This window comes from Temnothorax nylanderi, unplaced genomic scaffold, assembly GCF_030848795.1.
Source record: "Temnothorax nylanderi isolate EJ_2023f unplaced genomic scaffold, tnyl_v1.0 TNYL_tig0124_pilon, whole genome shotgun sequence".
Classification (NCBI taxonomy): domain Eukaryota; kingdom Metazoa; phylum Arthropoda; class Insecta; order Hymenoptera; family Formicidae; genus Temnothorax; species Temnothorax nylanderi.
Window position 1 is genome coordinate 516,036 of NW_027249186.1, and position 25,673 is coordinate 541,708.

General features: G+C 36.7%; 5 protein-coding genes and 1 long non-coding RNA gene across 6 annotated transcripts; 4 read left to right on the plus strand and 2 right to left on the minus strand.

The window, feature by feature from the left end:
- Positions 1-914: 914 nt before the first annotated feature.
- LOC139776643 (uncharacterized) lies at positions 915-5,170 on the minus strand. Its single transcript, XM_071713468.1, has 2 exons — positions 1,627-5,170; positions 915-1,274 (listed from the first exon to the last, which is right to left on the minus strand). The coding sequence occupies exon 1, from the start codon at positions 3,372-3,374 to the stop codon at positions 1,629-1,631; it is 1,746 nt and encodes a 581-aa protein (XP_071569569.1). The 5' UTR covers positions 3,375-5,170; the 3' UTR covers positions 915-1,274; positions 1,627-1,628.
- Positions 5,171-5,808: 638 nt separating this feature from the next.
- LOC139776655 (uncharacterized) lies at positions 5,809-7,046 on the plus strand. The gene is made up of 2 exons (XR_011719138.1): positions 5,809-6,349; positions 6,461-7,046. It is a non-coding gene; the product is annotated as an uncharacterized lncRNA (long non-coding RNA).
- Positions 7,047-13,429: 6,383 nt separating this feature from the next.
- On the plus strand, positions 13,430-15,656 carry Ytr (U4/U6.U5 small nuclear ribonucleoprotein 27 kDa protein yantar). The gene is made up of 4 exons (XM_071713432.1): positions 13,430-13,592; positions 13,856-13,963; positions 14,048-14,217; positions 14,352-15,656. The coding sequence occupies exons 2-4, from the start codon at positions 13,857-13,859 to the stop codon at positions 14,546-14,548; spliced, it is 474 nt and encodes a 157-aa protein (XP_071569533.1). The 5' UTR covers positions 13,430-13,592; position 13,856; the 3' UTR covers positions 14,549-15,656.
- On the minus strand, positions 15,065-21,382 carry Fanci (Fanconi anemia complementation group I). Its single transcript, XM_071713427.1, has 21 exons — positions 21,035-21,382; positions 20,641-20,924; positions 20,406-20,573; positions 20,126-20,340; positions 19,648-19,844; positions 19,442-19,578; positions 19,144-19,364; positions 18,720-19,069; positions 18,509-18,641; positions 18,126-18,433; positions 17,839-18,030; positions 17,439-17,776; positions 17,218-17,372; positions 16,955-17,151; positions 16,703-16,870; positions 16,401-16,575; positions 16,110-16,326; positions 15,949-16,021; positions 15,737-15,877; positions 15,535-15,633; positions 15,065-15,455 (listed from the first exon to the last, which is right to left on the minus strand). Exons 1-21 carry the CDS (start codon positions 21,116-21,118, stop codon positions 15,279-15,281), a joined length of 4,029 nt encoding a protein of 1,342 aa, XP_071569528.1. The 5' UTR covers positions 21,119-21,382; the 3' UTR covers positions 15,065-15,278.
- Positions 21,383-21,398: 16 nt separating this feature from the next.
- On the plus strand, positions 21,399-22,380 carry LOC139776626 (huntingtin-interacting protein K). Its single transcript, XM_071713433.1, has 3 exons — positions 21,399-21,710; positions 21,841-21,948; positions 22,021-22,380. Exons 1-3 carry the CDS (start codon positions 21,555-21,557, stop codon positions 22,114-22,116), a joined length of 360 nt encoding a protein of 119 aa, XP_071569534.1. The 5' UTR covers positions 21,399-21,554; the 3' UTR covers positions 22,117-22,380.
- Positions 22,381-22,515: 135 nt separating this feature from the next.
- Positions 22,516-25,673, plus strand: LOC139776624 (uncharacterized). The gene is made up of 6 exons (XM_071713431.1): positions 22,516-22,852; positions 23,044-23,151; positions 24,376-24,451; positions 24,553-24,663; positions 25,169-25,361; positions 25,484-25,673. The coding sequence occupies exons 1-6, from the start codon at positions 22,741-22,743 to the stop codon at positions 25,592-25,594; spliced, it is 711 nt and encodes a 236-aa protein (XP_071569532.1). The 5' UTR covers positions 22,516-22,740; the 3' UTR covers positions 25,595-25,673.

Genomic DNA, 25,673 nt, shown 5'->3' on the forward strand with positions numbered 1-25,673 from the left:
AGGGAGAGAGAGAGGGAGAGAGAGAGAGGGAGAGAGAGAGAGAGAGAGAGAGAGAGAGAGAGAGAGAGAGAGAGAGAGAGGGAGAGAGAGAGGGAGAGAGAGAGAGAGAGGGAGAGAGAGAGAGGGAGAGAGAGAGGGAGAGGGAGGGAGGGGGAGAGAGAGAGAGAGAGAGAGAGAGAGAGAGAGAGAGAGAGAGAGAGAGAGAGAGAGAGAGAGAGAGAGAGAGAGAGAGAGAGAGAGAGAGAGAGAGAGAGAGAGAGAGAGAGAGAGAGAGAGAGAGAGAGAGAGAGAGAGAGAGAGAGAGAGAGAGAGAGAGAGAGAGAGAGAGAGAGAGAGAGAGAGAGAGAGAGAGAGAGAGAGAGGACTATTTGTGTGTCTTATTACATATGTTCTCCGGGGCGAAGCCCGGGTAACCAGCTAGTAATTAAATAAAAATAATTTCTAATTTTTCAAAAAATTAATAATTAAATAAAAATATTTTCTAATTTTTCAGAAAATTAACAATTAAATAAAAATAATTTTTTATCCTTGACTCTGAAACAAGTTGTTTTGGCAAAAACAAGCATGAACATATGAGGTAACTGACAATATTACAATCAGAGATACTAGACAAGACGAAGAGAACATCATAAAGTTCTTGATTACACTTATTTTACACATTAATGATAAAGCGAAAAATTGTTTTAAGAATGCCAACATTCTTTGAACAACTAAAAAAATAATCGTGAAGATTGTGAGAAAATATATCTATTAATTAACCTAGTCGATATTTATTAGATTATATTAATGAGTATAAAGCTGTTGTTCTTAAATTTTCCTTCCCTTTGAGTGTGCATATAACATAAAATTTTTGTAAATTTATGAATGTATTCGAAGTTTCAATTTTATATTCAGAAGTACTAAATAAAGCGAAGTCAATGATTAAAAAATTATATTTATATTATCACACAGTTATCATTAAATCAGTCAACACGGCAATAAATGTGTACATATTTGACTTACAAGAATAATTTATTAACTATTACTTATATATTAAGGGGTAACGCCACTGTAGAGCGTCGAAAAATAACCTAATTTCAAGAATTTTTTTCGGGAAAAGTATAAAAGAAATGACAAATATGTTTATAGGTCTCTATTACCTATACTTTCAAGAGTATAAAATAATTTTTTGAACGTTATTAAAAAAAAAATGGCAGTTGCACAGCTGCGTGACGGGAACCTTTGCTGGTGGAAAGCGCTCCGCGGCCGGAAAGATTTCTGCTACAATTTTCATCCTGGAACAAAAACCCAAAGTTTTTTATTTTTACATATAAAAAGCTAAAAAAAGACGTATGGAAATTTTTTTATATCACTTTTTGCAAAAATGGCGGACATTTGAAAAAAACTTAAAATTTTTGCCTAAAATAATAGGTACTAAATTGTTAATAACTAAAGAAATATGCAACATAAAAAAAAATCCGTACGTCTTTCTCTAGATAATGATATTTAGAAGGTATTGTTAAAATTTCAAGTAAATCGGTAAAGATTTGAGTGAGTTACGTTTCCGGCCAGCTCAAAAAAAGTAGTTTTGAGAAAAACGCGTTTAAAGTTTTACCTATGATAAAATCATAGAATTTTTTGATATACCTTTAATCTGCAATGCCTGCGCCATACAATTGGCCTTCCAAATTGATGTTTTCTTGTTCTTGTTCCTTTCTGCTCGATTGTGCGGCCCGCCTAGCTGTTTTTGCTGCGTCAGACAATGATAATTCAGCCAGTGATACGCGGCGTGCGTCGGCTTCGGTGCAGAAATTGTAGCAGTTTAATCCAATTTGAATGCCCAAAACTTGCATAATTTCCATTATGGATAACATTCCATCGTTGTACACGCAGACAGCAATATGTGTGACAATATCCAAAACTTTCTTGCCACTTGAATGCGTTTTAGGAGCCATCGCCCAGACTGTTGAGTTGAAACTCTCGTTGCTATTTTGAGTATAGCCACCTATGCAGCGAGTGAGAAGATCGTCACTGCTTAAGTCCACGTAGATTGGCTTAATGGCTTCGAATACTTCTGGGGAAAGAGGTGGTTTATGATGATGTTCTTCCAAGGTATTAGCGGCTTTCATTCGCTGCCACGAGCACCACGAATCTTCACCGGGCGGACATCTTTCGTGCTGCTGCTCTTCGTCCGTAGAAATTTTGTGATACAACGTTGCCCATATGTCGTTCCGCATTTTTTCTACCGAATCGTGATTTCGACGTATCGCCAGACCATAATAAATCGATAATTCGTCGATTAATTTTCCGGTTAATTTTCCTTTTTCCCCTAAGCCTTTTTTAACTTTTTTTAAATTGCGTAAACGAGTTCCCATACGCTTTTGCACGTGATCTATGCATTCCTTTTTTAGGACATTAAAATTTTCATACGGCTCAGAATCTAAAATACCTTTAAATGTTTTGGAATCGCCATCTCCAATGTAGTCAGCATATTTCACTTGATATAATTCTTCAGAGCGCTGAAACATTTCGATTACTGCGTCGACTTCCATTTTACCGGCTGATTCCTCATGATTTGCATTACACTCGCTTGCGTGAGTTTGAAGCCATTCTGAATATTCTGTAGTGCCAGATTTTTTTTCCCAATATTCACACTGCTTGCAGTATTTGGATTTTACTACAATATCGACTACTTTTCCGCTATACCAGCCAATCAGAGAAACTAAACCGAATAACGAAGAAAATCCGCGTTTGCGCCACGTTCCATCGCCAGATACAGTTATTCCGTGTGTTTTTCCTTTTTCAATTGATAATGTTTTTTCTTTTTCAACTGCATTTTTCATAGATTTTGTGCAAACAGCTTTTGTTCCAATAGAAATCGTATTAAGTATTTTATCGTAAAATGAATAAAAAATTGGCCGTGGTAAATCCATAAATGCGCAAAACTTCAGTATTCCATTCAGTCCAATTCCAAGCAACCGCATTGCAAGAATAATTCTGCGATTGATTTCGTAGCTGTTCTTGATATATGGGCAATTTGGCACCTCCGTTTTGTCGCAGTTATCACAGGAAATGATTATTTTGAAACCTAAGCCGCGTTTTCCACTTTCTGTGAATTTTACATTCGATTTGCACTGTTTGCACACAACAACATTCGAAATAGCACTAAAAACTGCAATAAAGTTTATTAAGCGGTAGCCAACAGTAGCATCTACTTCAATGTTGTATTCTTTAGCAGATTGTTGTAATTTTTTTGCAGATGTACTAACATACGTATCCTCCGTCTCCAATTCAAAACGGTTTAACGGTCGTTTACTTGATGCTTTTGGTCTTTTTTCATATCCGCTGCTTTGTTTGGTTCCTTTTCGATCACGATTCACTTTGTCTTCACTCATGATGTAAATTTGTATTTGTATACTTAAAAAATACTAACAAAAAACCAAAAAATTTAACTAAATACAGAGTAGAAAGCCAAGCGTGCGTCGTGCGAATAGCCTCGTGTTCAACGGTTCGGGTGACGCTGCAGTGCAGTGCTACCATATTAGGATCCTATCTCATAATAGGGGACTTTCCTCTATTGTATAAACGTATCAGCAGATACAGCGTATTTATTCTCCAAGAAGTTTTCAATCAAGATTATTTATCATCTCTCATCTCTCTCTTCTCTCATCTCTCATCTCTCAAATATATTTTCTAATAATTATCAAATAATTTACTTTTTAAAAATTACTAATTTTTCAAAAAATTAAAAATATTTTTTCCCAAATAAGTAGGGGAGACCGGGGCTAAACCGCCAACGGGGTTGAACCGCCAAATCAAATATCTCGGAACCTGTATATTGTGCGAACTCGCTATTAACATTGTAAACGCTGCTTATAGTACCCATGTGACCAACGGAGTTTCGGCAGGTTACCTGCCGTGTTATGATTTTTACGAGGGCAAACGTGTTTTCGGAAGGTGAAAGTGAAATTTTCTGCGCGTGGAAATTTTGTAATATCTGCAATAATGTTTGCTCTCCAAATCTCGAGGTACGTGATTATAAAGAGTAATGCATGCTGAACACGAATCCAGTGTAGTTTTTTCATTATCGTTGATGTCTAATATTTCGTGGGCGATCAAACCTGAAACTTATGTTTGGGGCTTATCCGCCAGTAAGCACCCGGGGCTGGTCCGCCAGTCTCTCCACTGTGGTGCGCCGGGCGCACGACTGCAGTTCACGGCGATTTCAGGTTAGGTTTCCCTCGAGCGTGATTCTGTCTTCCCTTGCACGTGCGTCAGTTTGTGTAGGAGGGAAATGGTACGCACGTATCATCGCAAAACGGGTGTTTTGGCCGACCGAAGATGGCGGACCGTTGTTTTCGAGATTGCTCACGCTCACGGCACGTCGGCGAGGTACGGCGAGGCACGGCACGGCTCTGAGATCCCGCGATTTCCGCGCAAGAGTTGACATACCGCGCGCGCTGTAGATCGTCCCGACTCCCGGCCGCGGTAAATCGTCGTTGTTGGTCGTTGTGTCAGTGACAGTCGCGCGTGCGACCGCATCGTCCAGCGTTCGCCGCATCGTCTCGGCGTCATTGTCGCCGCCGTTGTAGTGGTGGTGGTGTCAGTGGTGGTCATCGTCGTCGTCGTCGTCGTCGTCGTCGTCGTGGTGGTCATCGTCGTCGTCGTCGTCGTGGTGGTCGTGGCCGTTGTCGTCGTGGTGGTCGTGGCCGTCGTCGTCGTGGTGGTCGTGGCCGTCGTCGTCGTCGTCGTCGGCGCGTCGAGGAATCGGCGCGAGGACGCCGTCGAGTCGGTAAAATGGTCGCGCTCCACCGCGAGCTTTTCTAACCCCCCTGTCGCTATTTATCGCTCCCCCACGAGAAACGCGGCTTGGTTAGGTTGCTCGAGGGTCCGCGCTGATCCTATGGCACCGGAACGCCGTCACGCGTATTCCCCGTGGTTGCCCGCGTTGACAATGTGACGTGCCGTTGGGGAGTTTACGATTTGGTTAACCTCTGTATTCACGTGCCTAAATTGTTTTATGGAATAGGTAAAACAATTATTTTTTAATAATGTTTTGCATAAAAATTTTAAATAAATTTTTATATTTTTCTCTTAAAAAACAATTATTAAAATGTATCCTATCATTTTTCAGGATTAGATGTACGTATATGTATTGAAAATGCAGTGTGGCGGATTAGCCCCGGGGGGGTGGCGGTTCGACCCCGGCATTTTTGAGATTTTAATTTTTCCACCGTTGTCGTTTTTGCTCTATACCGGTTAAACAAAGCAACATAGATAAAAATTTCCTGTATAAATTTTGTAGCTAAAGGTTCACTCTTTACAGTGGTATACCACATTTAACTAAAATTATTTATTTTCTTGTTAAAAATCAGCACCGAAAAAAAACTGGCGGTTTAGCCCCGGTCTCCCCTAATTTTTTTAAAAATTGACAATTTATTTTATATAATTGCCAATTTTTAAATTATAAGCAATATATTTCTGATTATTTATAAATTTTTCAAACGGAGTATTACATTTTCAATTAATTAATAATTTTTTTAAATTTAGAGCTTAGTATTTTATTAATTACCAATTTTTTGTTAATTAAAATTAAAAACATTAAAATTTTTATTATTTTTGATTAATTACAAATAACCGCCGATATCATTACTAAAAACAGAATTTTTGCCGATCACTGGTGTTACTCCTGTCGACCCTTAAGGGGTCGACTCCCCTACGGTACGAATCCGTAATTCGTAATATCCATATTTCTCATAAAATAAGTTACATAGATTCGTGAATTTTTTTTTATATACTTTTTATATAATAATGCAGGGAGGTAAAGAGCCCGATTTTGCATTTTTGCTCTTAAAAATTTATAATAAATAAAATACGGACTCGCAGCGAGTCGCAGCTAAACCAACCCGACAGAGGTCTCCACCGTGTCTCCTGCCGACCCTTAATTGGTAATTAAATTTGTCGAGTATCTGTCATTTTTAACGAAACTTTCATATTAATTAAACCTCGACTTTAAATTGTAATGCTGATTGAAAAAAAGAGTGAATTTTAAATAGGTTAAACCATATGATGTACGAAGACAGGTGTAACAAGTCCAAGAATGCGCAGTAGTCATTTTCTTTGACCAATCAGAAACTGGTGCAGCCACGGCCTTTAAGGTGCGATTTCACGATGACGCTCGACGCTGGATTCGAGCGTCAAATCTGGTCACGTGATTAGATTCAGAGGGACGCGAAATATAACCTAACCACTGGATTGGCTGAAATCTATCACGTGACCAGATTTGACGCTCGAATCCAGCGTCGAGCGTCATCGTGAAATCGCACCTTTAAAGGGATCCTAAAGCGAAGGTCGAACTTCCTCGATGTCGGTAATGTCAACATTTCTAATCCTGTTTTCAATGTCATATATCTATATCTGTCCTTGTCTAACGAGAGGCATCTGTCCTTGTTTCGATTGCTGCGCCATCTCTGCTTACTAGCCTGCGTGTATATTTTTGTGGAAAATATGCACGATTTCTTCGAAGCTCTAATTTTTTTTCCAGGCTTTCAATCTCAATTTCAAAGGTACGTTATTGTTTGTGCACGTATTCTGAAGAGTGGGAACATTTCATTTCGTACATATAACTTATACAACTGTTTATATTAGAAAATAAGGTTATGAGGTGACAGCATTTTTACATTTTTTTTCAATTATCACTAATTTTTTATAATCCCACTCTTCATTAGTACCTATACTTTACTCCTGTAAAAGGATTTTGCGATCTATAAAGCCGTTTCAAAGAACGAGCTTTGACTGCAATTGTCGGTAATTTGGGTCATTTTAGGACAAGATGTAGGAATATCTGGATGGAGCGTCAGAGAGGAGTAGTGAAGCCGGAGACGTGGGACGAAAATTGCCAACCAAGATGGCGACGACGGGTGACGAAACGAGCAAGATGGTATTCATATTCATTGTCGATAGCTGAACCAATGCGATCTAGCCAAAGTTTTCTAACCTGAATGTCTTTTGGAATTCTACAATCACATATACAATTATACAATATATATATAACTTGATGTTATAAATCTATTAGTATTACTGTTATTGTTCCTAATTTTATGTCATAAGCTGTTATTATATATATATATATGGGACAATCCACGTCACTTTTACCCCCCATCTGTCCAAAATTGGTATGGACGGATTTTAATGACTAAGGGCGGAAAATGTTCGTCTTGAAAAGAGCTTTCGAAAGGCGTGTGGCATATATGCGCAATTCAATATGGCGTCATAGTTATGGCTGCTTAAAGGGATAAATTCAAAATTTCAGATCCAACATGGGCAGATAAAACGGTGAAAAGTAACTAAATTCATGTGAAACTCAGTATTTGGGGGATTTTGGGGTCGCTGATTACGAATCTGAACGTAAAATTGTGAAATTCAAATGATCTGAAAACTCTTACTGGAGGGTTTTTTGGGTCGCTGATCACGAATTTGTAGCTAATTTGTTAAAAAACAACAGAAAAACCGTGTTAATTGAAATTCTACTCTTAGCGTTACCCAGAGATGACGGCGTGGACGTGGTAGAAATTCATCTCCTAGAGTAGAATTTTAATTAACACGGTTTTTCTGTTGTTTTTTAACAAATTAGCTACAAATTCGTGATCAGCGACCCAAAAAACCCTCCAGTAAGAGTTTTCAGATCATTTACTGGAATTTTCGTCCGTTTCTCATATTTGCATCCGCCATTTTGAATTTCACAATTTTACGTTCAGATTCGTAATCAGCGACCCCAAAATCCCCCAAATACTGAGTTTCACATGAATTTAGTTACTTTTCACCGTTTTATCTGTATTCCACGTTTTTCAGACCGAATGGTGAGTTTCCTAAGAGATCTTTTTAATATCTCAACATTAATTGAACAAATTTACAGATATGGATCAATTGGTCTATGTTTCTGATACTTTGAATCAGTAAACTCACCATACGGTACGGAGAACGTGTAACTTAACTTCTGTAACTACCGCTGAAGATGGCTCAAAGCTGAGCCGAAACGTACGGATCGATGTAATGTATTAAAACGACGAATAAGTCAGTTATTTCTGATATTACGCACTGTGATCTGCGTCTGACCCTCATAGCCTTGACTTCTCCTATTTTAATCTCGAGGGTCCTCATATTACTTTATTTATTATTTTGACTTTTCTTTAATAAAATTTTATTATGTTCTTTGAAGGAGTATAAATTCTTCTTTCGAGTACATGATAAAGACTCTTTCTAAAATTTGTACATTTTAAGACTATTATCAAGAAAATATTCTTTCTTAAAGACAACCGTTACTTACTAACAGAAAAAAAGTAAATTGAGTAATCGCTTTTTTAAGCAGTACAATTGATATTTTACTGTGTATGCATGTACACACGTATGTACATAAGTACGCACAAAAAATTTTTCTATGTTGTTAGAAAATTTTATTTCTATTTAAAAAAGGCGAGAAACTATCATCGCTCAGGACGGGGGCCCGGCGTTACGCGCCGCTCGTGCCGCTTGAAGTAAACAACTGCCCGAGCGCCGACCGCGGGGCGGCCGCATCTCGCCGCGCGCTTGGATTTGGCGGTGGGCCGGGCCAATACGGTGATTTTTAATCATTAATAACTCATCAACTATTGCGAAAATTGCAAAATGGTACATGACTTTTCGACTCAGTTTGGCTCGCTCTATCTAAATATGAAAAAAGTACCAAACATTCTGATACACCCTGTATAAGTATCAAAGATTACATCAGCTTATATTGGTTAAAAGAGCGTCTTGACGATAATCGAGCCAAATTGTGGTTGTATTTTGTCTTGGCGATTATAATGGCCAGTAGAGTCGATTAATATTCCCATTGTTGTTTATTATTTGAGTGGCGAAATAAAAATTTATTTATGTTTGTAACTCAATCTAATTACGAAGAATTCTTTCCCGAAAATGTATGACTTGTTATAGGAACTTTACAGTAGAAAAAAATTAATTATATTCGATCTAAGGGCCAGATGTTTATTTAAGGTTTTTTTTATATATTTGTATCGAAAATACGTTACATACTATATTTTTTACTTGCGCGCTGATCTCTTTAGAGGCATGTAATTTCACTAGTATTTTTAAATTTAAATTTTTAGGAAACACATATTCTTCAAGCCTTAAATAAACGAAAATACACGAAATACAAATGGTTTCTCTCACTTCTTAAAATAGACGCTTAATGTATGTTAATTTTTAATATTGATTTTTTAATTTATACTGTAGAATAAAAAGATGGCACAACTTTTTATAGCACATTCTGAGAACCAGTGAGAGAGTATTTTTGTAAAATGCCAAGGTTACCGAGTTATTTTAGCATTATAAGACTAAGCATTGATATGGAATTTATGTAGTCAAATTCATAATTACATCAATTACTTATCTGTTATCGATTTTCCCTCTATTCCTACAATCTTATTCTCTTTGACATATTACAGAGACGGTAATTAGCTGATATTAACAAGCTGATTAATAAAATGTTTGATATTTAATCGCGTGTGTCTATTGTAAGAATACTAAAAAGAAATTGTAAATAAGACAAATAGAAATTTAACGATTTGAAAAGATTGCAGATTATATTACTATGTGTATATTTCTATGTAAATGAAATTTTTTATTTTTAATTCAATAATACATCATATATATATTCTGCATTTTAATGAAATAATAAATTTACTAATTATTACATTAACAATTAAGCATTTATTTAACAGGGATACAAAACTGTTTATACAAAGCATAAATGATCAGTTACAAACAATTTAAAAAAATTATGTTTATTAATTGCAAACTAGTAAATTTTGTACACGTGGAAACATGTAGCTTTAATATTACATGTAATAATTGAATAAAATAATATAGTTTTATGTATTTTTATTAGAATAAAACTATATTCTTTCGTAAAAAAAAATTTTTTTTATACTCTATTCATTAATTCGGCGAATCTACTAAAATCCTATAAATGCAAAGTAGACGTATTTGTAGGATCAATGTCACTGACAAAATTAACTGGCAGTCCAATGTTCAATGGAAGTGAAAGGCAACACGAATATATATAAGCTTGATCAGTTTACGTGGATTCATCAGTAATCTTTGTTGCTTTCGAGGTGACATACTGCTGTTTTTTATATACACATAGTGTATATCGTTACTTTACTTTGTTAAAAGTAAAAGTTTATAAATTTCTTTTGTTTGGAAGATGTTTGCCATAATTTTTGCTTTTGGACTTATAACAACACATGTTACAGCGAAACTACGTAAGTAAATAAAAAAATGTGTTCTTATTTCCATCGCTATATATATGTACTCACGGACTATTCTGTTCTACACATAAATAAAGCTTGTTATATTATGAGTGCTTCTCATTTATATTTATTTTAGAGACGTTTAGTAGGCATCAGTTGGCTTGTATAAAATCTTTCGAAAAGCACCAACATATAATTTTTTTCGTACATATGTTTTAAGGGGATCCTGGAGTGACAGCGACAAGGCATAATCGGTCTAAGCAATATCTTTGAATTGGCTGAACAGAATGGAAAATCCTTTTACACGATTAAAGTACGCACAAAAATGTAGAGGGCTGTACATGATTTTTTCTGATAAACTAAAAAAAAATTTTATTTTTATAAATATTGTCTTCACCTGACGACAATATTTGCTTTATACAAAAATTCTGCAGTTTTTCTATAGAAAATAGTGATGCAGCCCTCTACAAAAAACTGTCAGGAATAATATCGTGCAATTAGAAGTAAGATTTGAAGCCTAAAAAAAAGATATTACTTAGACCAGTGGAAGATGCAAGGTTAGGTGCTATCCTTGTCTATATCCTTGTCTATACAAGGACAGATATAGTCGGTGAGCACTTCTTTATCGACGCTGATCGAGTTCGCCTGCGGCTCCAGCATCCCCTTAAGTAAACTTAAATAAAAAAATTTTTAAATAAATATTTGCTGAAAATTTAAAGATTATAAAATTAAAAGAAAACATTTTGTCCAAGATTTTAAATCTATTATCAATGTATAAATCAATCGTAAACAGTTTAATTTAAAGTCGCAAGTTAAAGAAAATGATTTAAATCCTGCAGCTTCCTACCTTCACGCCTGTAGCCACAAGGACACCAACTACAATGAATGCATTGCAAACAGCATCGATAGTGTAAAAGATAAAGTTTGCGCAGGATTTCCAGAATTGAACATTCCACCAGGCGAGCCACTAACTCTCGACAAAATAGTTATTTTTGACGCAAATAATATTAAATTGTATCTCAAAGATGCGAAAGTATATGAATTTTGTGATTTCGTCGTAAATTCGGTTAATGCAGATATTGAAAAGCTCCACTTCGATATTGATTTCTCATTACGACATGTTTATGTAAACGTCACGTATGATTTTGATATACATCTGTTGGTGCCCGTTGCTCATAAGGGGCCAGCTGACATTACTTCAGGTAAAATAATCGATCTTACTTTAAAATAAAAGGAAAGTTTAGAGAGAAGACAAAACTTTTTTTTTCTTTTAGTATAGAAAATTTAAAGTATTACTTTTTTAAAGTATTTATTTTATTTTATTATTAGAATGTATTTTTTGCAGATAACGTAGGATTGAAAGTAGGCCTGGACTTAAAAGTGATAACCAGAAACGGCAAAAAATATATATTTGCGTCGAAAGCAACCACCAAATGTGACATCAAATCATTCAAATATAAGTTCACTGAGGACAAAAAAGAATTAGCCGAGTTGCATAAAATTATTGACGATGTCGTATCCCAAAATACAAAGGAAGTTGTCAAAGCTGTTTCAGTAACATTTGAAGAGAGAGTCTCCAGATTTGTCATATCAATGTTCAATAATATAGCCTCCTCTCGTTACGAGGAACTATTTTTGCAATTTTAATAAGTTCCATTAATTAATTCTTGTTTTTCTACAATAAAAACATGTTGTCAATAAAAAACTAATGACCTTTGAAATTTATCGATCTTCTTTTCAAACCCAATCATATATCACGATATAATTATAATTTGCATCGCAATTGTTATAAAAACAAATATAATATAATATAAAATCTGATGCGAGAATACGCTTTATTAATCGATTTCCAACGTAATCGAGCGACAAAGCTATTAAACGTTCTGTGAAAATAACGCGCCGCTTATAATCATGGTGTTAGAAGACAGGTGTAACATTGCGCATAATGGCGGCCGGAGAATACGACAGCCAATCAAATGTTTATCCAAAATGTGGCGCCACATTTAAATGCAGCATTAGTCACAGTTTGTGACAAAAATGCAAACAAAAATAAAAAATTTGTAAATATAATACGAAACCTCACAAATTAATTAAAAAAATATAATACATAATATACTAATGATAAAAAAACAATTTCTACATTAATAAGTAAATAAAGAATAAATATTGCAAATAAGGAATTAGAAAACGTTATTAATAAGGAAGTATACAGAAATGATTACTCGTATTGCAAACTGTAAGAACAATATTCCTGACACAATGTTATATTTAAAATCGTCTTAAGTTTATTATAAAATGCTATAATAAAATAGCCTTTGCAGCATCTTAAGATAAGCTTTTCTGTAATCTGAAATCTAAGATTGAACTATGAGCACCGTTCTAAGTTGTAGAGACGTGTAATTGATTGTAATATAAAAGAAAGTGTAGGAGTGATATTATATTAAAACAATTATAAATAAAGGAATGCTATTTTTCCAGAACATGTTTTTATTTTACATTTTGTACATTTTCGGTAAAATAAACCGCCGCGTACGTCTGGAGGTCGGTTATGTATCTTATTGAAGTGAAAATTACAAAAGTCAACGGGAAGACAATGATGACGAGGACTGTGAATGACGACGACAGCACGTTGGCATAGCTTCTCCGCAAAAATAGAATATCTAATATCTAAACACAATATATATAACCTTTAACTATAATATACTTCACAATAATATTGAAGGAGCCATATTGCTTTTGGCATCTTGGATAAAGTTCTGATTGGTCAAAGAAAATGACGACTGCGCATCCTCGAAACTGTAAAGCCTTGTGTCCACGATGCTAGAACTGCGTCCGAGTTTCGGTTTAAGCCAATGAAACTGCTGCTTTTCTGTAAGAGCTGCAAGTTGATTGGCTTAAACCGAAACTCGGACCGATTTCTAGTATCGTGTACACAAGGCTTTAACACCATGCCTATAATGGCCTAGTTTACACCGATCTTTTGATACGCGTATCAAATAGTATATTTGAGCTGATCAGCCAATAATCAAACTAATTTACTAGTTATTTACTATTTAATACGCGTATCAAGTGATTGGTGTAAACTAGGCCAATGACCCGGCATAGCCATGAACTATAAAATACAATGAAAGAAACTAGCGCAATGTTATGCTTCGATTCTTTTAAAACGCGTCGCCGCACCCGCAGTGGCGCGTGAGTACCTGAAAACACCTGAAGAACATAACCTGTACAGTGCGCGAAAATGTTATTTAGAAATTAATGCGAGAAAGAAATTTTCTTTTCTTACTTTGTTTTTTGTTAAATTAAACGAAATTAAAAATCCCTGTAAGTATCAACCACTCACGAGCGTAATTTTCGTATTAATTTATTAAAAAATTATAGCTTTTTTATGCGTACCACAAATTTATTTATGCAATAAAAGCTTAATTGCACAACAGAGACCATACTTTTAATTAAAATCAATATTTCAAGGTCTTGCTTGTTCTCCAACCCTTTCACGATGTTGTTATGCGATCTTCTTAATCTTTACGTCTCTAAATTAATTTAAGTGAAGCGTTAAAAATACATGTGAATTTGAACACCTATAGAATGGGTCGAAGCCGCACTCCATCGCCAGCAAGACGGAGAGATCGGTCCCGAGAACGAGATCGCGACAGAGATCGACGGAGAAGACGGTCGCGAGAGAGAAGACGGAGGTACGTCTGAAAAAGATTTCCTTTTGTTTCACCTATTACGTCCCGTCGACATTCGTAAACATTGAGCTTCCTAAATGTTGATAGATCCGTAGAGCGAGACAGGGTAAAGTCGAGGGACAGGGATAGGGAGCGAGAACGCGACCGAGACAGACATAGGAGATCATACAGCAGATCCAGATCGCGCGATAGATCGCGCGACAGATCGAATAGGACAAAGCCGAAACCTTCAGCAAATGAACGGCCCATTATCACAGGTATCCAGATCCTCCTCCAATATATTTATTTTAAAAAAGCACTTTATGTCTTTGTGCATTTAAAAGATTAATACACCGTTAAAAGAAAGTGATGTAACGATTAGAAAAAAATTAACTGTACTTTTGTATTACAGAGGCAGATCTTCAAGGCAAAACACCCGAGGAGCAAGAGATGATGAGAATAATGGGATTCTGCGACTTTGACACCACTAAAGGCAAGAAGGTAGAGGGAAACGACGTAGGTGCGGTTCATGTCATTTTGAAAAGAAAATATAGGCAATATATGAACAGAAAGGGTGGATTCAACAGGCCTCTGGACTTTGTCGCATAATTCGTCTCTAGTACAATTTTAAGTCGTGTCAGGCCAGTGAACTAAATCCTATACTGGAATTTGAACTTTACTCTAGAAGAAAATGAAACGAGCGAGATGGAGAATTGTGCCCAACTCTCCTTTTCTGTTACTGTACTTTTTGAGAACGATAGAAAACCATTGATCAATCAAAAATTCGCTAAACAGAGATAGAAATGGCTGCAAAGCAACTTGTCTTTATCTTGTGGCCCGGGCTCTAACGTGGAAATTCACATTCCAGCATGGTATATAGTTCACTGAGTCAAGAATGGTAAGTAGAACGGAACATCGCAAATAAAATGAAAATATAGGTTTGTTCGCGTCGCATACTCCAATAAACACTAAGAGCACTTGGATCACGGATAAAAGGTGGCGATTGGAGCAGATGAGTTTTTGGAGTGCGTTGGAGTGATTAGGAGCATGGTGGGGCATGCGACGCGAACAAACCTTATATAAACTAGAGGATTACTAATCCCATGATTGATGAGATGACGCGAGTTATTGTATTTTAGTTTATTATACTTTAATTCAACATTGTAATAGAATATTTATACTTAATAAACGTGTTCTTCTTTATATATGACCCATGATGTAACTAGACTTTTATAAAAAAAAAAACTTACTTATTATTAATGTAGAATGTAAAATTAAACTTTGTATCAAAATGAGGGTCAAAGATGTACGAAGCACCTCAGATAAGGCACTTGTGGTTTCAAGATTCTGACGATCTTCTAGAACGTTTTGAAGGTGGGGATTCTGTAGGCGATTTTAAGGACGTGTCGCTTTTCCTAGGTCGTTTTGAAGATGGTGTTTCTGTAGACGATTCGACAGACGCATTTATATCTGAATTAGATGCGTCGTTGCTGCGACGAGAGTTCTGTGTATCTAGCTGTTAAATAGAATGTCGAGTATAAAGATTAAGGGATACCAAACTTTGAACAATACTTTATCGTATTTTTTTTTCCTACCGTGCTTATATCCATCTTCTCCAGTGCTTCCGCCAATTGCGTGTTTTTTATACGGAAATCTCGCGTTACGCTGTGCTTTATGTAAGTTTCAAGTGGAACCTAAATAAATACATACATCACAATTGCTTCTATTCTCTCATTCAAATTTATCTCTTCTAAATATAGTATATCAATTTCTTAAATATACAGTATAAATACTTACGCCGGTCTTTTTATCGAGTGATAAAACCTCGTTGTGAAATTGTTCGATTTCAAATACCACGCGGGGTATAATTTTGGTCTCCCTCAAAATCTTGTTCTTTTGCGTGTTTGAATCAGCCTTCTTTGATACATTTTGATTTTCCTATATACACACGCGAATATATATTATTATTTCTACATGTAACAAGATTAAATTATATTTTAGATGAATACCTCAGTATGCGTTATTAAATTATAAAACGCAGATTTTAATGGTTTCCCAGCTGACTGAATCACTTGAATAAATCTGAAATCATATGAAAAATTTGTATTTTGTAGAGAAAAAATCAATAAAATTTATTTAATAAAATTTATAAAGTATGAAAGAGACTTACTTCACTGATTGAAACGCTGCATTTTGTTTACTGGATTTTCCATGGAAATATTTTGTAAGATTGCTAAGCAAGTTGTACAAGACTTGTAAATTTTTAAACATAATGTCCGTGGATGGTCCCGGTTTAATAGCGACGTTAGCTAAAGTATAAAGTATCTGTATAATGTGCGACAGCTGTCTGCATAAGCTTCGTTCTTGCGTTCTCAGTTTTTCTTGATCTGCATTTGGAGATTTTAATATTACTATGAGAAAATAAATACAGAGCTTATATATAATATGGAAATGTACATACGTTCTTCGAGATCCGTGCCAGGTGAGCAAACGACATTTTGCTCGGCCTTAAGACGCACCAACAACCAAGATACATTGTCCAATTTTTCCTTCACCGAGCTATTTACCAAATTGTAAAGTTTGTCCGCTGCATCTTCGTGGATAATTTTATATTTATTATTTTCCGATACGTCAGCCTGCAATTAAATAATAATATACTACTTAACGAGAAATTCTTTCTCTTTGCATTCTTACGTACGGTAACAATAAGATAAATATTACAATAGAACTCATATACGTTATTATTATATACTCATTATATACCTTGTCGATGCTACCCATTTTGTCGCACAACGCCTGAGCGATATCGATTAATAACTCCCCATGTTCCTTGTTACGCTCTTCTATCCATAACAGAATTTGGAAAATAGTCAAAGAAGCTTGAAGATTCATATTTTCCAGTTGTGTGAATTTCATCATCGAATCAAATACCTTAACAGATAACAGGTTCTTTAATGGTATTTTGTATGTTCTCTATTTTTATTTGATGAAAATTATTATAAAAAAGGTACTGACTTCAGTGCCATTTGTTTCATAAAAATTGATCTCCTGCGTCAGTTGGTATATAATATCCAATAATATGCTAAGTATCTGTTTGGAATTCTCCTCATGTTCCTCTTTCTCGCTAAAGAATGTCCTGAAGCTCGCACGTAAAGCAGCAGTCATGTTCTCCAATTGTGCGTTAAGATTTTCCGCTTGGGTTGACTTATTAGCTGTAAGAAGAATATTACATATGATAGGAGTATGCATTCCCTTATTTTAACATTTTAAACACTTACGAACAACAATGTCGAGGAAAAGCGACAATTCGGAAGAGAAGATGGTGCAGATTAAGCAACATAACTCTTTGAAACATTCCAATGCTAATATAGTGCCCGGTTCGTCCGTTTCGAGAACTTTGTTTAAATCTAGTATAATGTAATCATACAACAATCTGCAAGGAAAAAAGGAAGAATTTAGAGTCTGCACGAACACAGATCACTTTCACAATGTTTCTTACTTTCCAATTTCGAAATAGGTCTTCATATATTGTTCCTTATGCTTCCGTAAATTGTATTCCGTTAACGACTTAACACTATGCAAAATTTGCAACAGTGTTCGCAGGACATAATGATAAAAATCGTGGTAATCTATCAGTATGGCTGCTTGATCCGCAGTTGCCCAGGGAACGGATTTCAAGTAGAAGAGCGACAAACTTTTGTGCACTGTAGACAAGTCCATGATGCTGGGCTGTAATTTTATACTGCCCGACCGGCCAGCTTTCTTTATAGTCGTATTATTTGCATCGTTCTGTGTCTTTTTATTTTTCCCTTCTCCCTTCTTAGCCTTTGGTATGTGCTACAGAATTGAAGATAAGGTTTATATCAATTACAAATACATGCAACATATAATTTAATTACCTTGGTAAATTCAACAAATCTCATGTATCCTTTGAATAAATTTTTAACATTTTGCGCGGTATCTGTACAGTTTACGGACCAGGCGCCGATTCTAAAGGATATGAGAGCTTCGTAAATCTTTATCGTTAAAAGAATATTCTGTAATTTTTCTTGAGCCTTGGTGCTGGAGTTGCTTATGTCAAGTTTGTCATCCTGTTGAAATAAAAATGTCAAAGATAATAATATTAAAATATTATAATTGCAAATAATTTTAAATTTTATTAAGTCTAATCTTCCACTTAACTCACCAGATTAAGATGTTCTGTCTCAAGTCGCGGCATCCGCCTACAGAGCGATTCCAAGATAACAGCCAATTCATCTATAAAAGATGATTTCATTAAGGCCGATTTGATGTAAATCTTTTGCAGTGTGAGTATCAGTTCCGCCAGAGGTTCTTGCAATACAACTTGGTCCCCTTGGACAGCCGTACATAATTCCAGCTTAACTGGTACCACAACGTTCTCGTCCGCCTCAAAAAAGGTTTTGAAATGCGGCAATATCATCTCTAATATGTACTCCGTTATTTCGATATTTTTCAACATGGCTTCATATAAACCTAGATTGATTAATTAATTACTTTATAATCTTTTAGCGAAGAAGGTAACATAATCTCTTTTCTAATCTCGCGTACCATTGTATAAGTGTAATCGAACTTCACATTCATGAGTGAAGCATCTTCTTAAAATGCCCAATACATCGTAACATAAAGTTCTATTGTATCTTGCGGTAGATCCTGTTGCTTGAGCACCTCTCTCTAATGTCACCTGCGAAACAATATCAGAACAATTAGTAATTTTACAGTTGCGAAAATTTATCGACTCCAACGATACGAGTAATAAAACCTGAGTCAAGATGGACGTGGAACTCGCGCCAGTCGATGAATTGCCGTACTGACTAGAGCTCATCGCGAGGCCGCTCAGAGAGTGCATTTTCACATTCCTTAACATTTCCAAAATCCCACTGACCGCCATTTGTCGATTAGACGTACCCTTTCTATAGAGAGCCTTTCTCAATGTTAAGACTAAATGTTCTCTTATGCTGACTGAGACTCGTATCAATGGAAATATCGCGGATACGATAAAAATGGCAATCTCTCCAGGTACAGATGAGATCTGGTCGAAAAGCATTATTATAGAATCTTGATGGTCCAGTACCAGAACTGTTAACTTGCGGCACATATACGCTAAACAATCTGTAAATAAACGACAAATAATAACAGCTGTGCCAATGTTTAAATTATGAATAACGAGCTTTATCAGATCCTACCGGTATACTGAGAAATACACGATCCACCGGCGGTTATTTTATCAATCAACATTTGAAATATAGTCGCGACCGTTTCGTGATGCTTTCTCATAATCTTTTGGAGTATCTTTGTACCGATCTGCCATAAAGGATGCGCACCCGTTTTCATTTTATTCTCAGCAGCCATAAGAACAAATGCGAGATCCACGAGGCTTTTCAATACTAAATGACGATCCCTGTTACTATATAATTAAAATAATGTAGTAATGTATTAAAAGATTTGATATTAAGGTATTTATATAATGCACTGCATATTTACCTCGCCTCGATGACGTTTCCTATCACAGCCGTTATGCTACAAGAATCGGGAATCAATTTTCTCAACCACGCACTATTTTTCCGTTTATTGTCATTTTCGTTTCGTTTATTAATGACCGCTCGCAGCATTTCGAAAATCTACAACATTACATTGAGTCAAAGTATAAGATAAGCATTAAGATATGCAAGAATTAACGTATTGATCACCTGATTTTCATCAATAGAAGCAACTGTGAGCAGCACGGACAGCATGAAAGGCTCTAATATAGCTTCAGGGGTATGTGACACGCTTTTGAAATACTTGATGTAGTCTCTTATATGTTGGTGATTCAATTCTGCCGCTTGAGATATATGATACAATACTGTACTTTCAATGTCTTGAACTTCTTTCGGATTTACCACATCTGTAATTCACCAATTAAAAATTAAGATCCGCAAAGAAAAATATGTATATCATACATAATTTAAAGATGTAACTCAGAAATTATAACAATTAAAATTTAATTCTTTTAGACTCTCCTTACATAATTTTAAAATTATATTATACAATTAAATTCTATTGATCATATACTTGTATCATATGTTTTTATGTTTATAATATAATGGTATAATTATGTTATATAGTTAATTAATATTATACAATACATTGTTATATAATTAAACTACGTCACTATATTTTCCTTACCTATAGTCTCAAAAGTGTCAGTATCGTCAGTTTGCGAGAAGCGTAGGGTGAAATACTTTCGTAAGGCTTCCAAGAGGTATTTACTATCCTGATTAGCGCATAATCTCAACAATTGATGCACAAGAGGAGGCAGTTCCTCAAGAGATATATCTTGTAATCTTTTGCAGAGTACCGTGATTACCATAGCATGATCCTCCTTCTCCAAGGATATATCTCTAAGTATAAAAAAAGTTATTAGTTTCTCAATTACGTATTTACTTCTTCTATCGACAACTCTTACCTAAACATTCTCGCCAGCGAGGGCATTATCTGCGTATCCCATTCACTGTTGCATATATTATTAACAATAATAGACTTGTATTTGGTGCCAGAAACCTCGCCGTTCATGTGACTAATATATTTCTCTTCCTCCAACACGTCCAGCAAGACAGACAATAGCTCCTTCCAACTGCAACATGTCGTAACGTTAGTTTCTTTCCGTTTTCTGTCATAATAAGGCTGCGAAGTGATTGTACCTTCTGAATTCGTCATCATTGTTGCGAATACTAGCGAGACAGAAGTCTACCAGTTTGACCAGATGCAGCTTCGGGTATTTAGGAAAGTCCACCACTATCCGATTCACGATCTCGTTCGCGTGACTGATCGATACCTTGGCCTTGCCCAGTGCCTTCAGGGCGGACTCGACAAGTTTGACTCTCTTGGCGTAGAGACCCTCCGACTCGGAACATACCTGCAGGACCTCGTCCAGCACCCGGGATATGTCCGCGTTGCAAATTCCGCTCGATATTATCTTTGTGAGCTGTAATAAATTGTCTAATTACCGTCTTATCAAGAATCTTAACGTAATCTCGTAAACAATCGGCATGTAGATAGCAAGGCATATCTCGCGACGCGACTTGCGTTCTTTACCTCCTCAGTCGAGGTCTCCCGCACGAATTCGTGCAGCTGCGCCCGGTCCTTCTGGCTGAGCAAACTGTTCAGTTTCGCGCTCATCTCGGCATGACAATTCAACTGCGTTATTTATGAGCGATAAACGTGTATCTCCTCTTCCCTGACGTTCAACAATAATATTTCCCGCTCGCGCGAACCTAACCTAACCTGTCGACCTAGAACCGGTCTGCCAATCTGAGGAAAAACGGAGATAAAAGGTCCGCTCTCGTCTCGCTTGCACTGGCTTGCACTCCCTAGAACCCCCCGCGTCTGAAACGAGATAGATACACGCAGCGAAGCGTCGGGAAGAGAGAGAACGGGAAGCCGAGGTGCAAAAGATGCAGATTGCAGATAAAACGTGCAGTGGTGAGGTTAAGGTTAGCATGGGAGTCGATCGGCATTTTCGTCGACTTTTGATGACCGGGCGACAACTTCGATCCATTTATGCGGTCGAATAACAATTAATATTAGGTTTATTTTCGCTGAACTGGCGCGAACGATGGCGGACGACGACGTGAACGGGGACTCGGACGAGGTGCAGCAGGAGAAGTCGCAGAAAAAGGCGGCCAAGTACGACAGCGGCGCGGCGGACCTGGAGAAGGTGACCGATTACGCCGAGGAGAAGGAGATCTCGTCGTCCGATGGATTTTCCTGCGTGAGTGCTCTCGCTTGTCCTCCTCCCCCGGGTAACCTAGAATTCCAGCCCGTCCCCACGCTACTCGCGTCGATCCCGAGTGCTGACTCGAGGTTAACTCGGTTTTCGCATTAAAAAGAGTGTCTAACAGGCCCTGAGCATAATCGGCGACCGTCGAGACAAGGAGGCCGCGGAGAAGAAGGCGAAGGAGAAGGAGCTGCTCAAAGTGTCCATTAAGAAAGAGGACGTCGACTTGATTGTGAGTACATGGCTATCCCGCTTGGAAATCCCAAACCTGGAACCTGCGAGACTCGTGGTGTCTTCCTTTCAGATGAAGGAGATGGAGATCAGTCGGATATTGGCTGAACAAACTCTCAGGGAACACAGGGGCGATATCGTAGAGGCATTAATTACGCTGACTAATTGAAATTGTACAGAAGAAATTGATCCAGAGGTCTGGTATCGTATCTCTGAATTCCACTGTAAAATATATTGAATCACACAAGAGTCCCGAGACTCTAGCTTATTAATATTTACTGACGTACATTACAATGTCTAAGTAATTTATATTTACATCGTTTTCTCCCGTATCGCCTACTTGTTAAGCAAACGCGAGTGCTATAAGTAAACAATAATAACAGTGATGTATTGTAATAAGTATATATATAAATATATGCATTTATAATGTGTAGCAGAAGTGATTTACTGAAGGTAACATGTCCGCCTTGACGCCTTATCGTCAAAATTTTAAAATACAGAGAAATCATTGCCGCTATTGATACGAGGAAATATCTGTTCCTGTCCGAGGCCTGTTGATTACCGATGCGTTATCAGACAGTTCATATTGATAAGATTAATACGGGCATAAATATCAGGCTTTAAGATATAGAGTGTTCAGAAGTACATTTGCATTGGGTGCCGGTTTACATTGTCTTAATGTGTTTGTTCTCGCGAAACTATTTCTGCGCGTATCGCTGTTGCATCTCTACGTTATCTAGTAGCTAGAAACGCGTGATCGCTCGTTAATTATGTTGGCGCAAGTGAAGCTTGGATGGTTCCTTATTTGCTTATAAATAGATGTGACATCATGAACTCTTACTTGTTCTTACTCTTATTGGGATATTTATACTTTTGCATTGCGGTAAATCCAATCGAGAACTCAGGTATGTGACATTTATATTTGAACGTATACACGTGTAATATAATATAATTTTTGAATTTTTTCGTACTTAAATATTTGCAATTTTCTTGTCGCGCTTCAAAGTGAGTCGTATTAATAAGCGTAGAGTAGAATACTATCTTTCAATGGCGTGATCCTTTTGTAAAGTGTCTATCTAAATCCATGATTCAACAGATTGGGTCGCGAGATTTCCCGAGATTTCGGAAAGATACGCATCTCTAGATAATTGTACGCAATGTGACGTCAAGCAAGACTCGTCGTGCATCTGCTTCGATTATGGTGGTGAGTTAATATCGAAGTTTTTCGTGTACGATTGTGAGACACCACACATCTATTTTGTGTGTATGAAACACATTTCAAAGTGTCATTCGAAATGCACAATAATTGTAACACACACACGCACACGCGCGCGCGCGCGCATGTATACAATTATATTAATTTTGAATGACTAAAATATTTAATTATATAGTATAATTATTAATATAATTATGATATATACGTTTTAAAATATATATGTATTTAAGTGTGTTTACAGGTGTGTTTTTTTCTAAGTAATTAAACGCAAGAATTATAGTCTTTCGATATCTTCGAAAAATCGTGCTAGTTATCGGGAGAACATATCTCGATGAAAGTTAATGAACATTAAATTTGATTCAAATTTTGCGCTCTTCTAAAGGAACTTACTTTAGAGCGGCGCGAAATTTAAATCATATTTAGTTTGCGTGTACTAAATTCAAGTCAAATTTCGCGCTTGATTCAGATATGAAGTCGATTACTGATCAGTTTGGCGCGAAAGTTAAATTGGATCCAGGACGATTTACCTCTTTTTGAAATATATACTCCTGATGATTTTTCGAAGGTATCGAAAGACGCGCACAGCAATTTTCGTAATTAATTGTAAAGCATATTTTTACATCATATTTTTCGACGATGATTACGTTTCTATAATGCGACAACGAATATATATCATATGTTAATCAGTTTTCAACTTATGAATGTTTTTCTCGAGAGTAATTAGAATGTAAATCGTAAAACGACAACGTAACTTTTTAGTTCGTACATTTTTCGACGGTACATTTTTATCGCGATAACCGGATCACAATCAAGGCGTACCAATAATTTACATCATCATTACATTAAACTGAATCTTGAGAAAAGAATCTGTTAAGTCTATCAAAACTCGAGATTGTATCTAGTGCAACAATGTATTATTCTGTAACACTGTCTAGCAGTCTGTGTATTTTTATAACACATAAATTGTAAACACACGTACTTGATCGCCTCAAACCAATCGCATTGCGACACGATAAAAAAACATTGTACATCGTTATATTACTTATATTTAATGCTAAAAAGTAAGATTTCTTCTGACAAAATATGCTGACGATAAAAAATGCTCCGCGCGCATTGGCAGTTGTAATTATTAGTATTAAGAATCTTTACGATCTCTAGTTTCTCTGTAAATTTGGAAAATCTTTAATTTTTTGTAAATTTGTAAATTTGCAGATAAGTCAGATAAGTGTGTAATTTGCTGTTCCAGCGTGTATCCATGCTGTGTCTGCCCGGATTGTGCTGTGTGCCGGTAAGAATTAATGAGGTCGCTTGCACGCCAGCAGATGTAACTGTGCCTCGTTTCCCAATTGGATCGAGACCCAGTTTAATAATCGGCAATTTTTATTTCAGGCGAGTCGTTATGCATCGGCGAGTGATATTAATGACGCAAATCTCTATTTCCATACTGTTTGGATTTGGTATCATCGGCCTGATCGTAGTTTACTGCAGAATATGCAACAGGTAGGCGAGGGCACGTCTGATAAATTCATCCTTTTAATTTTCTCCGCTGTCACTCGTTATTACTGCTCGCAAGCGAACCCGACTGTGTCGAATTTAATGACGTTTCATGACGAATGTAGCTTCGTTATCGAACTGCCAAATCTTGTTTGTTTTTTTCTCCTTAATCTCGAATATCAATCTTAATTGATTGAGCGTCTTGACTGACGCAACCGCATGCTGGCGGCATGAATAAAAGCAATTATAATCGCGGTCATGTTCCAACGTTTAAAAAATTTTTTAAAGACTTAAATTAATAAGCGAATCAATTGTTTAATTTTTATAAAGTTAGTCCTTCAAGTATACACTTTTCACTCGTCTCGTAAACGATAAAATTTGTTTCCCTAATACCACGTGATTCTTCGAAGGTATCGAAAAACGCGCACAGCAATCCTCATCGAGGTAAAGCTTTGAAGATGCAAATAATTCCCCGCTTGTAAGGCACTTTAAATGGATTTTCGTAATTCAGGACGAGGCAGGTTGCACGAGAACGCAGAAGGTTGCGCGTCGTGTTGCACGAGGAGCGTGACTTGGTGACGCAGTGCAGCACCATCGAGGGCCTACGGGACAGACCGCCTTCGTACACCGAGGTCGTCCGCAATGCTTCGCCCGTCTACACATCTTCCTGCGCTCCTCCTCTCTATTCGTCTCCGTACAACAGAGTATATAGCTTAACATTTTTAGTTTACTGATTACGATGAAGATATACGTTCGCTACAACTTACCGCGATATGAGAGATAAAAATGGTTTTTCGAGTGACGATAAAATTTTGTCTACTTGCAGGCGTCCATGCAGGAAGCTCCGCCGTCGTATCCGGGAACGCCGAAACCGCAGGAAAAATCGCGAGACTCCGACGAACTCCCTTCTTCGCCTCCCGTTGCTCAGCACATGTAACGATACTCTTACAGACAATCGTCCATCTGCGTGTACATACATATGTATGCCATTCGAATAAAACGTAATCTGAGATTTA

What these genes read in the sequence shown, in the direction of transcription:
- LOC139776643 (XM_071713468.1), bottom strand. Translation starts at nt 3,374, where the DNA reads ATGAGTGAAGACAAAGTGAATCGTGATCGAAAAGGAACCAAACAAAGC.
- Ytr (XM_071713432.1), top strand. Translation starts at nt 13,857, where the DNA reads ATGGGTCGAAGCCGCACTCCATCGCCAGCAAGACGGAGAGATCGGTCC. An exon ending in TCGCGAGAGAGAAGACGGAG is followed by an intron (nt 13,964 to 14,047) that starts GTACGTCTGAAA and finishes AAATGTTGATAG; the next exon opens with ATCCGTAGAGCGAGACAGGG. An exon ending in TGAACGGCCCATTATCACAG is followed by an intron (nt 14,218 to 14,351) that starts GTATCCAGATCC and finishes TTTGTATTACAG; the next exon opens with AGGCAGATCTTCAAGGCAAA.
- Fanci (XM_071713427.1), bottom strand. Translation starts at nt 21,118, where the DNA reads ATGAGCGCGAAACTGAACAGTTTGCTCAGCCAGAAGGACCGGGCGCAG. An exon ending in AATGATGACGAATTCAGAAG is followed by an intron (nt 20,574 to 20,640) that starts GTACAATCACTT and finishes GACATGTTGCAG; the next exon opens with TTGGAAGGAGCTATTGTCTG. An exon ending in ATGAAACAAATGGCACTGAA is followed by an intron (nt 16,871 to 16,954) that starts GTCAGTACCTTT and finishes TTATCTGTTAAG; the next exon opens with GTATTTGATTCGATGATGAA.
- LOC139776626 (XM_071713433.1), top strand. Translation starts at nt 21,555, where the DNA reads ATGGCGGACGACGACGTGAACGGGGACTCGGACGAGGTGCAGCAGGAG. An exon ending in CGTCCGATGGATTTTCCTGC is followed by an intron (nt 21,711 to 21,840) that starts GTGAGTGCTCTC and finishes AGTGTCTAACAG; the next exon opens with GCCCTGAGCATAATCGGCGA. An exon ending in AAGAGGACGTCGACTTGATT is followed by an intron (nt 21,949 to 22,020) that starts GTGAGTACATGG and finishes TCTTCCTTTCAG; the next exon opens with ATGAAGGAGATGGAGATCAG.
- LOC139776624 (XM_071713431.1), top strand. Translation starts at nt 22,741, where the DNA reads ATGGTTCCTTATTTGCTTATAAATAGATGTGACATCATGAACTCTTAC. An exon ending in CCGGATTGTGCTGTGTGCCG is followed by an intron (nt 24,452 to 24,552) that starts GTAAGAATTAAT and finishes TTTTTATTTCAG; the next exon opens with GCGAGTCGTTATGCATCGGC. An exon ending in ATTCGTCTCCGTACAACAGA is followed by an intron (nt 25,362 to 25,483) that starts GTATATAGCTTA and finishes GTCTACTTGCAG; the next exon opens with GCGTCCATGCAGGAAGCTCC.